Source organism: Molothrus ater, chromosome 4, assembly GCF_012460135.2.
Source record: "Molothrus ater isolate BHLD 08-10-18 breed brown headed cowbird chromosome 4, BPBGC_Mater_1.1, whole genome shotgun sequence".
Lineage (NCBI taxonomy): Eukaryota > Metazoa > Chordata > Aves > Passeriformes > Icteridae > Molothrus > Molothrus ater.
Genome location: NC_050481.2, coordinates 15342059 through 15357854, shown reverse-complemented (window position 1 = coordinate 15357854; position 15796 = coordinate 15342059). Strand labels below are relative to the sequence as shown.

At 47.5% G+C, this 15796-nt stretch overlaps 1 protein-coding gene across 2 annotated transcripts; it reads left to right on the top strand.

Moving 5' to 3' along the window:
* Positions 1–1490: 1490 nt before the first annotated feature.
* On the top strand, positions 1491–12202 carry REELD1 (reeler domain containing 1). Of its 2 annotated transcripts, none has more exons than XM_036382891.1 (6): positions 1491–3122; positions 3901–4123; positions 5763–5914; positions 6699–6966; positions 7637–7700; positions 9718–12202. In XM_036382891.1, the coding sequence occupies exons 1-6, from the start codon at positions 2903–2905 to the stop codon at positions 10309–10311; spliced, it is 1521 nt and encodes a 506-aa protein (XP_036238784.1). In that variant the 5' UTR covers positions 1491–2902; the 3' UTR covers positions 10312–12202. The 2 variants fall into 2 exon arrangements, with proteins under 2 accessions (XP_036238784.1, XP_036238783.1); XM_036382890.1 differs by having other exon boundaries at positions 6681–6966.
* Positions 12203–15796: the final 3594 nt, after the last annotated feature.

Here is a 15796-nt window from a genome sequence, read left to right as displayed (position 1 = left end):
AGAGCAGGCAGTGAGGATAAATGCTGTGTAAGGCTCTATTTCAGATCAGCCCAGCAATTAACACTGTCCAGGCAGTGCCATCTGACTGCTGCTGCTGAACCTGTGAACAGCAGCATACCCTGCCCTGCCCGAGGCTGCTGCAGCCTTGGAAATGAGCATGGACAGTTCAGTCCTGCCCTGCATCCTCTGCTGTTACACATGGGTTGGATCTGTCTGAGCCTCTTCTGCCCACAGCTCTGCATGGTGCTCCAGGGAACACCAGGCACTGCTGTTTCAGGGTCTGCGCTTGGCTGCTTTTCCCTCTTTTCCGGGTGAGAGTCAGTGGAGAAATGACCCTCACTGATTTTAGGAATAAGTTAGGAAGAGAAAACCATAAGAGACTAGCTGGTTTCAGGAAAGGATTTGTCATCAATACAGCATAAAGGTATTCTCTTTTGTGTATGAAGGATGGGCAATTACAAGCTGGAACAAAATCAAGAATGCAAACTTGTCCTTCCTCCCCCTGAACTATGCTCTGCTTCCCCTGAGTAAAGGAAAGAAAACTACAAGACTTACATTATATCTTGAAATTCAGTGATTTTAAGGCATCTTTCAAATGCAGAGGAGAGCAGGCTGATGAGAGCCCAGTACCACCAGTTTCCATACTTTCCAACCAGTTTAACTGCTGAGAGCTGGGCTGTCAGGCGCAGAACCTCAGTGCCAGCGTGGCATTTTGTGTCTCTTCCAAAAGACAGGCTGCAGAGCAGGGCAGGCTGATGGGAACAGTGCTAATAAGTGAAGCATCTGCAAACTAGGCAGAGGTCACCAGGATGCCCCCTCTGGACAGCCTCACACAATGGTCAGTTCCCAAGCAGGATCACAGATAAGGCACAACTGGCAGGAATGGGCCACTGGCAGGGAGCAGGGTGAGCCTGGTGATGGAGGCCAGGTCATGAGAGCCCTGATCCCCGGAGCAGTCTGCAGTGACAAGGGGCAGGATCAGCTCTGCCACCGACTGCCAGCACAGCTGCAGCAAAGCTCGGGCAAGGAGCCGGGCTGACAGCCTGGACATGAATACATGTGCTGGGGGACAGTCACACTTATCACATGTTTGGTCCCCTGTGCCAGCTTCGGGGGATTTGTGGGGTGTTGATGGCTCCTTCTGGCACATGGGATGAACCTTCCCAGCCTTTGTAGCAAAATTCTGCTTTTACTGCCAAAATTAATCCCATGTAAGCATGAGAGACAGGGCACACTGCTGGGGGCGCATGGAGAGGGCTGATGTGGCTTGGCTTTGCTTTGTTTCAGCATGGAAGAGGGGATGTGTGTGTGGAGAGGGTAACAGGGGAGAAAAAGTCCCATAGTCCTGCACCTCTGCAAAGGAGTTTTAGGGTGTCCTACACAAACCCCATGATTTGCTGTGGGTTTCCCCCTCCCTTCCCTGCTGGTTTCCTTTCTTTTCATTGAAGAAACTTGGACATTTGACACACACACATACACACACCAAAAAAAAAAAAAAAAAAAAAAGGGGTAGGATGTGAAGAAAAAGCCCCCTGATATTATTAAAGCAGGATTTGGGCACTGGCAGAGAGCTGCCGTGGGTATTAGCTGTAACAGCTGCTGCGCTTCCCATTAGAGGAGCAGGCGAGGAAGGTCCCTGAAAGGATGGTCTTGGGCAGGCTGGCAGGGCAGTGGTGGCAGCGAGCCCGGCAGCGAGCGTGTCCCAAGGTAAGCGCCGGCGGCAGCGGCTGCCTGAGCCCGGGCGGCCCCGGGGAGCAGCGCTGCTCCCCCGCGGGGATGGACACAGCAGGGCGGGAGGGGAAACGCCACAGCCGGGCAACACCCGAGGGAAAGAGCTGCTGCTCGGGGCTACTGCCATGAGCTCCTGCGAGAAATCTTATCCAGCAAGGACTGTTTCGGGGTGCCCAGAAGGGAGGCTGGCTCCATGAAGCGGAAGCATCCTGCTGCTGGTCCAGCAGGGCTGGGAGAGTTAGCAAAGGCTCCTATGATTCTCACGAGCATCTTCTGGCACACAACTGGTTGGAGTTGCAGGATGCTTGGCTGTGGAAGGTTAAACTGCATCCATCTGCTTGCTGCTTTAGGCTGGGCATGAATTGTTCCGCTCGCAGTGGTGCTTTGTTAGTTGGCTGGCAAGTTTCAGAAGTGCTTGAGAGGGAGGTGTAAGCTAGACCTCCTCAGCCTCTGTTGCCTGTGATTTATTTACAATTACTCATTGACTAAGTGTAATGACATCTAAGGCAGGCATGTTGAAAAGAAGATGGTAGAAAGTGCTACATTAAAATCAGAAGCACCTGCTTTGTGATATCCATTACAATAAATGCCACACACTTATCCTTCATCTTCACTTTGAAAAGTGCATTTTGAAAAAGCTGAATGGCACAATACTCTGTTCAGTCTGGAAAAGTGTTCTGTGCTGTCACCACAGAGATGAAGCTCTGTGATGGCAGGCAGGGACAGGCTCTGCCCTGGGCACCAGCCCCATATTGTGATGGGGCCTGCAGCAGCTCTGCAGGTCCAAAGGGCACATGTTTCCCATATTGACCAGGCTGCACATTTGGGCTGAGAGTGGTGGAGGGTGCTGAGCGTGGCTGTACAGAGTCTGCTCCTCCTCCTAAACCCACAAGACTTTTTAAAGCAAATATTTTCTGGCTGCACCCTCCATGGGCAGCTTCACAAGAAATCCATCCTCTTGTGGGGGGCTCTTCCCTCTCCCAGCCTGAACAGTTCACTTCAGAATGTAAATGCTGTGGATTCCCAAAGCGGCTCCAGGTGCCACAGCGATCACTTATTCCCTTTTGTTTAAAGACAGCAGGGAGGGCGGCTCTGGAGATCAGATAAATCAATGGCACCATTTGGGAAGCCATTGCTTTGAAGTGAACTCCAGGTTGTTTCCTGCTGTAGGATGGAGGATGGTGGGAGAGCCCACACTGCCATTGTTGGCTGGGCCTGCATGACCCTGTGCTTGGTCTCCTGTGCGGCCGCCTTCTCGCAGGGCGCCAGCCTTTCTGCCTGCAGCGACATGATGCCCAGGCACCTGAGGGTGCAGCTGCACAGCTCCAACAGCAACTACGTCACTGTCCACACCAACATGTCCTTCTTCTTCCCAGGAGACAAGGTGCCAGGTAAGGAACAGCTTCTAAATCCTGCATCTGAAAAATGCACGGTAACTTATCTCAAGTGATGGAATTAATCTCTGCGAGGTCTGGGAAGAGGGATGACTGCTCTGAGTGAGCTGCAACACCTCTCTTGTCATGAGGACATGAGGAATTCTGTTTGCAGCATGAGTGCTTTGGGTGGGATTCATTTATCTCAACTGTGTCTCAACCATACCAGACAGACCTCATTACATGCGATGGCCCATGTGGGTAAAGTCACCTTCCCAGCCCCTCTGCACCACTGGAAGGGGTCTGGGCGTCTCACCTGTCTCTTGGGCATGGTTGGCAGCATTCCCCATCCCTGGCATTGCTGCTCCTCAGGCAGATGCAGACAGAGCTGAGGCACCATTCCCCAGCTTGGTCCACTTGCCCATTCATCCCTGTGCAAAACAAAACCCCTTTGTGAGCAGAACACAAGCTTTCGCTCACATACAGAGTGGTGTCCAAACCTCCTTCTGTAAAAATGGCTGCATGCTGCCTGGTCCAATGTGGTTAACAGCTTATCATCAAGGAGGGATGGGGGGGAAGTCTCAGGCAAATCTTGTGTGCAATTACACATTGCAAAACCAAAGGTAAAAGTCTGGCCTTCTGTATCTAGAATGTCCAAGACAGACTGTGAGGACAAAGGCAGTAAGGTGTTTTCAGCAGTGTTGCCCAAGGTTTTTTCTGGGAACTCCATTGCAGGCAATTCACTCCATAACAGCAAGACAAATCCCCTTGTGTCCTGTGTTTTGTCTTCCAAAAGTGACAGTAAGAAGCACCCGGGATTACATGGGCTTTATGCTGCAAGCTCGCAGAGTGTCCAACAATGAAATCGCTGGCATGTTCGTCTTCCTGCCTCCCGGTTCCAAGCTGCTGACTTGTTTTGAAGATGGTGACACTGTCACACACTCAGACAAGTCACTGAAGAGAAACCTGTCCTTCGTATGGAAAGCACCAGACCAACCCATTGGAGACATCAAGTTTTTGTAAGGACATGCTGGTTCCTAATCAGAATTTGTGTCTTCTCTGTTACAGGCTGTCCAGCACAGTGGTTTATGTATCTTGAACCCAATATAGCTAAATACTTACCAAATGCTGCTACAATACCCCAGCTGGTACATAAATCACCATTAATATCTGCTGCATAGTGCTGCCTTTTATTTACATGGTCACTGTTTTCTCAGAATAGATACCCTGGAAGATGACATCTTAAGCATTTTAGGAAACAGAAATGTTAAGGCATAAGGAGAGAACTGTGAGCATGTTGCCTGTCTTTGTAAATAATACGGCCCATAGGACTTCCCTGCCTAAAGGATAATTGTATATCACTTCTTAAAAAAAAAAAACCAAAACAAAAAAGACCAAAAAAAGAGAAAAAAAGACATAGTTTAGAAAAAAGTTACATGTAAACAGAATTACTCACAATAGAAAAACAGTGAGCACTGTGTCAAAACTTGACATCTCTGTTTTGCACCCAAGTCCCACACTGTCCAAGTAGCTGAGTTTTGATTTGGAATGAAATTAAACATCTTCTAACTGACTGCCTTAGAGGAAGCACAGCAGCTTTTCATTTCAAAAGATATTAAATTGTTATATTTCAACTTTACAAAGTCACTTAGAAACTACTTGGCCAGATCCTTGGCTGCTTCCCAAAACCTAAGTGTCCTGTTGAGTGTTGTGGCTTGAGCATCTCATCGTGATTCAAGAAAAATTCATTGAAAGAGAAATATTGCTGCTTGGAATTTCCAAATTTTAACCATTGCTTTATATCAGAAAATACTATTACAGTTTAAAGAAATACTATTAAATTCACAAAAAAAACCTCCAAATAAACCCAAACAAATCCCAACAAGACCTAGTCCTAGACACCCACTCTGATATTTCTTTCAAGTCTGGTCTTTTATGCTCCGAGCTGATATGTGATAGACTCTTCCTTTTTATCCTGTCACGGCATCAGGAAAAATGCCTTTTTAGGCTTAAAAACACCTTCTAAGTGTCATCTGGCACAGGAAAACCCAGGTTGGTTTCCCCTTAGATAATTCTCAGAAGCAGCTGAGCAATCTGAGCTGAAATTCTCCCAAAATCTCCAGCTTAAATAAGGCTCTTGGGGTGCAGTTAAAGGTTGGCCAACACAGTTTTGGCACCTGACAAAAAGCAAAGGATTAGGCAGACTCAAATATCAGAGGGTTGAGAAGAGAGACTTTTTCTACCCCTTACCTATTCTACTGTTTGTACAAGTTACATTGGCTTGTTTTAATTAATAAATACCACTGTTGTTTCCTTGCCTACAGAAGATTGTAAGCAGAGCTAGTCCAAGTTTTACAAATGTACTTCTATCAACATGATGAATGTAATACAGCTTTTTAAAATATTTTTTTTTAAGTTCCCACACATTTTTTGGCTGAACTTAATTATTTATTGAGTGGCAATTCTTCACCCCAAATCTTTCTTATGGGACCTGGTACCTTTTATTTGTAATAGAAAACGTATGACAGGCTAATCCTTTAAAATACTTTTTCATTGGTTCTCTCTTAGATTAAAGCAGTCTTTGTGATTAACTAAACAGTCAGATGTTTTATTAATGCTACAGAGCCAGTAAATTCTCGCCTGATTATGTTTTAACAGCATCTCCATAGTCCAGTCATACTTTGTTTACTGGGCAAAGATTGAATCTGCTGTTGTGGCTCAGGGAGGGCAAAACAAGACTCTTGCTGACAAGAAGCCCGATGCTGTAGCCCACACGCCCCTGCAGGGACCAGCTGACCCTCACCCCACAGGTATGGTGAGCAAACCTTGTTCTTTCTTACCAACACCCCCTGCAGAGTAGTTCTACAGCTTAGTCTGGCCAAGTGTCCAACACAAGTGGCCCAAACAAGCTGGGGGGGCCCATTTAAATCCAGTATCTGTCAAGGAGATCAGTGATGGCCAGGGTGAGCTCCTTGATGTGAAGGTGGGGGTCAGTATTTGAGGTGTGGGTCAGTATTTGAGGAGCCAGTTCCAAGGAGGGCACCAGGAAGTTAAATGGGGTTGCCAAATCTTATGATTTCAATGCAAATCTTAAAATACTTTACCTAATCTCAGCTCTTGAAGAGAAGGACGTGCAATTACTAAGGTTGCCTAAATAGAGGAACATACTTGTCTCTAAATGTGATTATTGCCCTCCAGGTATATATTTAGTTGTATTTATGCAGCCTTTGGTCAGTAAGATGCTCCAATAATTTACTTATACCTAAATCAGATGTATATCTCAGCATTTTTGGCATGGCACCAAGGCTGAGTTTTAATTATTTTTTTACTTGACTGTAAAAAAATTGGCCCACTAATTATTATTTTACTTGACCAGTACATAGACAGTGAGTTTTGCTGCTTTAATTTCCATGTGGGTTCCCTCTTCAAAATAAGTGACATGAAAATAAAAGAGTCACTGTTACAAACCTTCCTGGCAAACCTTGGCACCGAGTGGGATTTGAAATAAACAAACTGAAGACAATAGACTTCTGCTCCTCTGTCCCTGATTTTTGTTTTGTCTCCCTGCTGGCCAAGGTCCAATCTCTCCTGCAGCTGCCACTGGCTCCCTGCTGCCTGCCAGCCCCACTGGCATGGTGACAACACCAGCACCAGAGCCGGGTTTTGGTGTCGGGTCGGAGACTCGTCCCGTTGCTGAGCCAAAGCAGCCGGGCCGGACTTTGCGGGCTGTGCCCGGCAGGAGTACCCGGTCCAGAGGCCGGGGGCTGGAGCCGTCCCTTCCCACCCAAGACGTTGGAATGGTGGATGCCTTGCAAGGTTCCCTCTCCCAGGACAATGCCTCCAGCTACAGCAGCTTCAATGGGTAAATCTAGGTGGTGGGAAAAGCTGTTACTCCAGTCCTTGTGGGGAAGGAAAATAGTAATGGTTTCCCTGCAGATGAACAAGGAAAATGTAGGAAGGTGCCTGTGTGTAGGAAGGTGCCTGTGTCTGGGCGAGGTGAGAGGGTGTTTGTTTGCTGAGATTTTGAGAAATAAACCTTTGGATACTGCACATGACAGACAGTAACAGGGAGAAAATCCAAAACTCCTAAGAACCCAACGCTGTGTTGCTCAGCACAGTGGGGGGCTGGTCAGGTAGTGGAAGGATAAAGTGATAAAACCTATCGACTGCTATAACATTTTTCTGAAAGTGCATACAACTATTCAGTGAAACAGTGAACTTAGCAGACCTATTTCTCCATCTGCAGGGAAAAGGAAAAAAAAGGATGCAAAGCAATTATGAAATTTGGGCTGGAGGACGTCTGCTCAGAAATTTTAGAAAGTTTGGGCTGCATGAGCTTTCATGCAACATTTCATATTGTGGGTAAAAATGATGGGGATAGGAATCAATGATCAGGCATAATTCAAAATACAGGTTGTGTGATCCATGTTGACTGCATGCATCCCAAAACTGCTCTAAGGAGCAGCACTTCTTGGTGGTGGGAGCTACAGGTGTCACTTGCTAACCCTGCCTTTCCTCTGTCTATATTTCAGAGCAGGAAGCATTGCCAGTGCTGCCACCCTACACTTGTGTTTGATGTGTACAGGCAACAGGAAGGTAAGCACCAGGGCTGGGGAGGACACCCTAGCAGCCCATGCAGGTGTCATAAGTGGCTAAAACTACACTGAGACTGTTGAAAGTTCTAATTTTTTTCCTAAATTGGAAATTGGGGTTAATGTCTCTTTCTAGTTTGTTTTTTTTTTTTTTTTTTTGAGCCCACTGCCTGGGTTTTTAAGAGGCCCACTGTAAAAACAATTGCTTTCCCTTATGTAGATGTGACTACAGGCTGCTGGAAATGTGTGTGCTTAGACATACAGGACACAGAGTTAACAGGGTAAGTCAACTATGCAGGTGATGGAGAGAAGAAAAATACAAGGAGAAGAAAGAATAGATCTGGTTTCCAAAATACCAAAGGAGAAAGAGAAATAATCTCACAGAACATAAAAGGGAAAGGGGACATATAGCACAGAATGAGCCAGATGTATTTAGGAAGGAGCAGAGGACAGAGAAGAAGTAAAGGAGAGATGTGTACCACAAGCACCTGACATAGCCACGGAGAGAAGTGGAGAACTGGCAGTAGATGGAAACCAAAGGGAAGGATGAGTTTTTGCACAAGGAAAGATCAGAAGAGCATAATGAAACAAAAACACTGAGAAATTAGGCAAGAACAAGGAGGAGTTTGAAAAGAAAGGAGAAATGAGTTGAGATAGGGCAAGGACTTAAGAGGCAATTGCATTTTCTATCCCAAAGTCCCAAGTCCTGCAGCATATCCTTACAGTATGGTGTTTGCATTTTAAGGGCAAGTGATCCATACACATGCAGTCCTAACTTTGCCAGCCTCCTACTTTATAGTTTGCAGTCCAGCCACTGGAAGTCTTCTATTTACTACTGTATTTTACTAGCACCTTCAGAAACCATCCCTTCCACAAAGGATGCTCTGACCCTCCACTACTTTGCTTCACAGCTTGCCAGGGCTCCTACCTCAGCTTTGTGCTCCTGTCACGCTGTCTTCCCAGGAAGCTTTAGAAATCACTAATGATGGTAGAGGGTGAGAGTTTCTCTGGTGTAATTAATGGATGTGTGAAAAAGCCTGCTGGGCTGGACAGGCTGGAGAGGTGCCAGCTACTGAGGGCCAGATCCAAATCTCAGTGGAGCCAAATTAAAAACTCCAGTACATTTTGCAGGTTTTGGATGGGGGCTCAGGTGCATAGTGGGAATGGAAAAATTCATTGGGGCCTCCTAAATTGCATGCTTGTTCCCCAGTTAGTCTTGGATGATACCTGCAGCAAAACCTGAGCTGCAGAACTGGTGTGGAGCAGCTGGCATTTTGTGACAGTTAAAAGAAGGTGCATGGAACCAGACAGGGCCCAGAAACAGGCAGGAACCGACATTCCCACTGAAATGGGTGGTTAAGCAACACAGAGGGGCATAAGATTTCAGACTGGCTGTGTAAACTGAGAAAGCAAGACAGGCTTTGGGGAGAGTTTATAGGTTGTATGTGAATGCCCCAAAACTGCTGATGGCAAAGGCCATCCCAAGTCACCCATGTCCATCCACTCCATAGTCTCAGAAGGGGAATACTGAATCCCAGTGGGTCCATGTGAGCTTACTCTTGCAGCTTGGCTGGGAAAATCACACCTGCCCTTTCAGCATGACCCTGGTGCCACTCAAGGCGGGAATTGTTTATTAAGTGATATTATTTTGTGATAATGATGCCTGTGAAAAATACCACCACCACCACAGCAGGAACTGCAGATATTTAGACAAAGCAGTGACCTTCCTCTCCACCTGTGCCCTTCACCTTTGCCCCTCCAACCCACACTGCCTTTGCCCCTGGGACCAACTCCGGTGCCTTGTTCCTCTCATGGTAACTCTGGTATGGAGGGTTGCATTTGCTTCATTTTCTAAAAGCTACTGAGTAAACAGGGAATAGAGAGGAGTTAATCTAAAGCCAGAGGGACACAAGGGCATCAGAAACAGAGTTGAAGTGTTCCATGAGGTAGGTAGTGAGAACCTAATCAGCCCCCTTTTCTCTTCCCTCACTGCATGTTTTGGCATGTTTTTGCTTTCAAAGGGCAGTACTGAGAGTGGGACCATCTTGAAAGCCTCCCTACGTGTGACAGCATCTCCCTCTGCCCTGCACGTACGCACTCACCTGGGCGGCGTTGCTGCAACCACAGCCTGGCCTGGTGATGCCAGCACTGCTGGCAATTTGTCCTCAGCCTCAAGGCAAATGGCAGGAAGAGAGTTGGCACCACAGCTAGAGGGGGCAGGCACCAGGGCCGAGGAGGACAAGGATGAGCAGGAGGCAGCTGGGAATACCGTGCCATGGGTGACCAGACCAGCTCCCGAATCTGCTGTTCCCGGGATAGGGGAAGGGCCTGGCAGAGGAACCCGACTCCCTGCAGCCCAGCTTGGCATCCTCCTGGTCTGCACGGCCATGCTGGGCCTGGCACTGGCAGCTGCCGTGCGCTGTGTGTGTGCCCAGCAGTGCCACAAGCGGGCCGAGGTGTCCTTCGGCGAGCCCGACCCCGACGTCATCACCATCACGGAACACGGGGCGGTGATGCGCTTCCGAAGGACCCGGGACAACAGCTTTGTGCTGGTGCCAGCCCAGTGCAACTGGGTCAGCCCCTCGAGCAGCACCAGGAGGACCGTGGTGCTTTAGTCCCTCTTTGTGCTGCCAGGCAAACAAACCCAAAGCAGCCAGTTCAGACAGAGGTGTTAGGCAAAAGTATCAAAACTACAGCTGCTGGGGAAATTGAGACTGATAGATTGCTCAGTGTGTTAAACTTACTGCAATTAATATTGTATATCTGCTCATTAGCTGTCACTGTGGCAGTGACATACACTTCTTCTGTTGCCTTAAGGGTGTAGCCAAAAATAGAAATTCTTTCTCTGCACTGTGGTATTGACTCCTGTTTAATCTCAGAAAAAAAGTTTCTAGTGTATTTCTTTCTAGGAACTACAAACCCAACCATTCTCATTTAAGAACTTACAGGTTTGACTCTGTGCACTTGGTATCCCTCAGATGACAAATATTTGCTCAAGATTTCAAGTTGCATTTTGAAAATAAAAAGCAATAACTCATTAGTGGAGAACATTGATCCCAAGAATGCTGAATTGATCCATGGAGTGAAACACAGGATGGCAGACATCAGCTTTTGGGGGAGAAACATGCCTCCTCATCAGGTGCAAATGGAAGAAAATCTTTCCTGTCCATTTGCACCTGATGAAGAAGCTTGTTGAAGCCTGACAGCCAACATTTACTTAATCTTTTACTTTGAGTCAGCTCAGTGCAGAAACACAGACTGAGAAGTACCCTTCCCAGGTCACTTTGGAGATGCCCTGCAAAGGCTGCATGGGAAGTTAACAGTATCCTTGTGTTCTGAGTTTGTGCAAACTTTTCTCTGACCCCGTGGTTTTCTGCAGGAGACCCCTAAAGCAACTCTTGGAAAACAGCATGATTCTGGACACTGCAGCTTTAAAAGAGCCAGAAATTGACCTGATAATGGTACTCCTGAGATGTACATTTTAGAGCCTTTCAGAGAGCAGGAATTGACCCCTCTGGCATCCTTTTCTAGAGTGGATCAGCTCAGAGCTGATCATTCCCAAGCCATGTAGTGGGGAACAAACTTACATTTTGGTGCTGCAGCCTATTTCACAGCCCACAGCAACTCCCCTGAAGCAAGCAGATACTGACAGGACTCTGATGGCTCACCCAGCCTTGCTGGTGACAACTTCCCCTCTGTCAGGAGGGCCCTGTGGCCATCTCCAACTATTGCCCATCTCCATGCTGGATAGTCAGTCAAAGCCCTGCTCTCACATCCTCCCTTGCCTCACCACTGACTTCAGAGGAGACAGATGGGACACGAGTTCTGCTCCAGCTCCAGCATGATGCACAGAGTGCAGCTTTTGCTAACAGTGCCTTCCATTAGCATTCAGAAAGAGCTGGTTTCTGACCATACTGCTGCACTGTGATTTGTGCTGCACACATGGACAAGGTTTTATCAACTTCACTTCTAGGCCTGGACAAAAGAAATGAGTAAGAAAAGAAGCATACTCACAAATGCAGCTTGCAGAGATGAGCTTGATGCTCTTAACCAGGGCACTTTGAAGAGAAGGGCAACTGCACCATAGCCCTTTGCTGCAAAGAAAACAGGGGTAGTGCTGTAATTGAAAAGACAAAGTTTGGTTTAGGACTCAGAAGGATGCCAGGTGAATGGTTTTATATTCACTAATTGAGCTTATGCCCTACCTACTAGTAAGTCTCCTCTTTTTAAGCACACATCTAGACACTTACAATGGCATTCCTCTCCTGTGTCATGTGCCTTAGAAAGAAATCATGTTTCTGTAACCCAGTGTAGCTGAACTGTGTAGTGACTAAACCAGACTGCATTCAAGTCATTGTTAATGCAGCCCAAAAAAAAAATCCTAATTAAATGAGAAAATAGGTCAACAAATTCTTAAATGTTTAAAGAACTATCACATATTATTTTAAAAAGTTTCTTATGATGGCATAGCTGTTTATGAATAAATTACAAATACCTGTGGCCTCTTTCGCTGTTTCTCTAGGATTAATGTTACCAGACTGCTCTGGCTATAAAACCAGAACCTTCCTCTCCTCAGCTCTTTCCCCACAACCCTGCACTGCTTCTTTCTAGGCTGACTAGAGCAAGGGAAGGCCTCCTGGAGGTGTTTGTTTGGGAGAGTGGCACTTCAACACCATTCTGCCTTCTGCCAAACTCTGCCTTCTGCTAAATTGATGTGCTCCAGTGTTATTAGTAGTAAGACCAGTAATGGTGAGCTCTGAGGGATACAGCCCCTCTGAATTAGTAATGAGTTTTGCTACTTTGCAGCTCTCTTGGCTGAGACCTAAAGTGCCTGTGTCTTTTTCTTGACTTCTGAATGATGTTCTCTTTGTTGTAGTTGCCATGACAGGAGGAATGGAGTTCTTATCTCTTCTTAATGCTGTTAAAAATACGAGCACTGGTTCATTTATTAAAAGACACACCATTCAAACATCCCCATTCTTACTGACTTGCCTTATATGGAAATTAGTCTGTGCTCACGCTTGTGACAGATTTCTGAGAAAAAAATGTCAGAATTAGGGAAACAAAGGCACAAACCATTCTAATATTTACTGAAGAGACAAGTGAAAGGCTTGCCTTATTTTTCTCTCTAGGTGCATGACTGGGCTGGTCACAGATGTTCTGCTGGAAGTGGGGATTTCAGTTCCTCCAGGGCAGCTCAGCCTGCAGTCACCTGTGGGCCATGCCAGGCTGGCATCCCTCAGTGAAGTGACATGGGTTGGGGTCAGAAGTACTGAAAGCAGCTAATGCACACCTATCCTGAGCCTGTCTCCCCACCAGGCAAACATGCATCAAACATAATTTTGGCAGTAAAAATAGCTATTGCAATGCTTGAGCTATACTTACTCAAGAAAAAAAAATTAGAAATAACAAAACGTAATGTGGAGAGGTTGCACTAAGCAAGACAGCTGATCCAAAGCTTGGACATCACAGACACTTCCAGCATTGGTTGAGTTGTCACTGGTAAGCAAAAAAAGCCAGACATGCACAAATTTGGCCAGCTCCAAAAAGGGTGACAAGGCTCATAGGAGAAGGCCCCAGGGCCCTGTGGGTCCAGCAATCACAGTCAGCAGGGATGTGCCAGCTCAGGCTCTCCCAGATCAGTGTGGGATGCAGCCCCAGGCATTTCAGAGATCTTGGCCAGCCCTCTTGGCACAGTTTCTGCAAATAGTCAGGACCACAAAACCAAGGAAGGGAAAGCAGCAAGGTCAGAAACCCAGAGAGTAAAACATTCAACAGATACATGTGTTATTTATTCACTCAGATTTAAATAATAATGACAAATGCCTGTAAAAAAGCAAAGGAGAAGCTCTAACAATTTCTGCAACATTCAGCTCCAAAAGGACAACTGCTTAGCAGCAAAAACAAACGACAAAGTAGCAGCCTGACCTGCAAAGCTGGTGAGCAGCAGAACAGACCTCTCACTCCTCCTGGCAAGCTGCACCCTTTCACTGCCCCTGCCAGGCCCTTAAGGCTCATGGTGTCTGGGAGCTCTACAGGGCTCCCAACCTTCCTTTGCCTTCCCTTCTCTCTCCTGCCAGCTTGTCCAAGGCTAGGAGAGGGCAGAGAAGGACTTGGGCAGTCACAACTTCCCCTGGACCAGGAGCTGCTCAGAGATCTCTCCCAGCCCCTTCTTGCCCCTTCTCTCCCAGAACTGCTTCAGCTGCACAGGTCTTGTCTCGGCAGCCCTCCTTCCTCATTAGTGTGCGTGTGACTCTCTCAATAAAACATTTTGCTACATGATGTATGAAGGACCGTATCTCAAACCACATTTTGCTGTATATTTAAGTGCATGTTTTGCTGATTTACTACTGTTCTAGAGAATGTCTCCCTCCCTGAGCAGGGCAGGCCCGTAACGGATACATCAGCTCTGACTAATGATTATTAGTACATCCCAAGGTTATGTCCCACAATCAAATAATGTGTAGGAGGGAAGAGAGACTCCAGCCTGCTCGGCTGAGGACAAAGATCACAGATAGTCTCTTTCAATCTTCAGATTGCAATATCCATTACAGATTGCCACCTTCTAATGTCAAAGTATAATTTGTTGTTGAGAAAATGTGTTGCTGTTCCAAAGGTGAGTCAAAGATCAGCCTGGCTGTATATCAGTGCATGTTGATGTACATTAAGAACTGACGGCCAGGTACCAAGGACATCGGGCAGCTGGTGCAGAGGGAACGGCAGCAGACGTGACTCGCTGATCCTTCCTGGGCAAACACACGGCCCGGAGTGGGAAAATATTTAACCCAGTCGAAGTGAGGTGTCACCAGTAATTGCCAGTGTCTAAGGCAGCCCGGACGCGACGTGTCAGAGGCAGCGGCCGCCTGCAGCGGTGTCTGCCCGCGCGGCTCGGGGCAGGAATCGCGCATTCCCCGCGTTCCCGGGCGGACCCGTGCGGGCCCCCGGGGCCGCGGGATCCATCCCCAGGCGTTCCCCGGGGCCGCCCCGCGCTCCCGCCGGCCGCCGCCAGGGGGCAGCATTGTCGCGGCGATGGCGGCCCCGCGGCCCGGGCCGGGCCCGGCGGGGAGAGCTCGGCCGGGGGAGGGTTTGTGATCCTTCCCTGCACTTATCAGTGGCATTTCAAGTTAATGGTTTATACTCTATCTTAGTTATCAAGCCACTAAAGAGCATACGCCGTTGTCCCCAGTGCTATTTTAAATTCCCAACTGCAGTTTGTGGGGAGTTTTCTACTAGAAATCCACTACACAAACGCTGCTGGGAAAACAATAAGTAGGGTGTAAGTTGTCTTATGTCCCCTTCTCCTGACAGCTTCCTGCTAACAAAGAAGTTTCTGACAAGAAAAAGCAAAGCTCTCTCCAGTTCCAGCAGTGCCACTGTCTGTCTGGGCCCCACGGTCAGAGCTGAGCCCAGGCTGAGCTCAAGTGACTCCAGCAGGTCACAGCCCTGGCCAGAGGAGGCTGAGGCAATGCTATCCTGGTGGGTGATGCAACCCAAGGCTCTGAGAGGGCTGTATTTCTTCCTGGAAACATCTGCCTGTCACTCGGCATTTGAATGAGCAGTTGGAAGCTGCTGGTAGGTGCTCGTGTCACGGTAATGACTGTGACAGGCTTTTCCATCTCTGAGGAGGAGATGGTTGTGACATTTCCTTTGACTGCTGCTTTGAAGCCATGGAGTTCGTCTAGTTGAGAAGAATTTCTTCCTAATATCTATTCTAAACTTACCTTCACTTTAAAGCCATTCCTCCTTGTCCTATTACTTCTTGCCCTTGTAAAAAAAGTTCCTCTCCAGCTTTATTTTAGCCCCTCTCTTTGCAGGGGCTCCCAGAACTTCCTGTTAACAGCTTGCAGGAAAACACCCTGTATAGCATCATGGTCTCTTTGGGGGGGTTCACTGCCACCCTACTCTCTGCAGCTGCTTGCCAGAAGCTCCTTCCCAAAAACACCCCCTAGAGCACACGGCTCCTGCAGACAGCATGCACATGTCCAATCTGGTTACAGCCATGGCTGGTGAGCAGTGCAGCACCAGTCATGTATGCCAGAGATACCCAGGCAGTGTCATCCTTCCTGTCAAAGCATGGGAAACACGGATGGAGCACAGTCC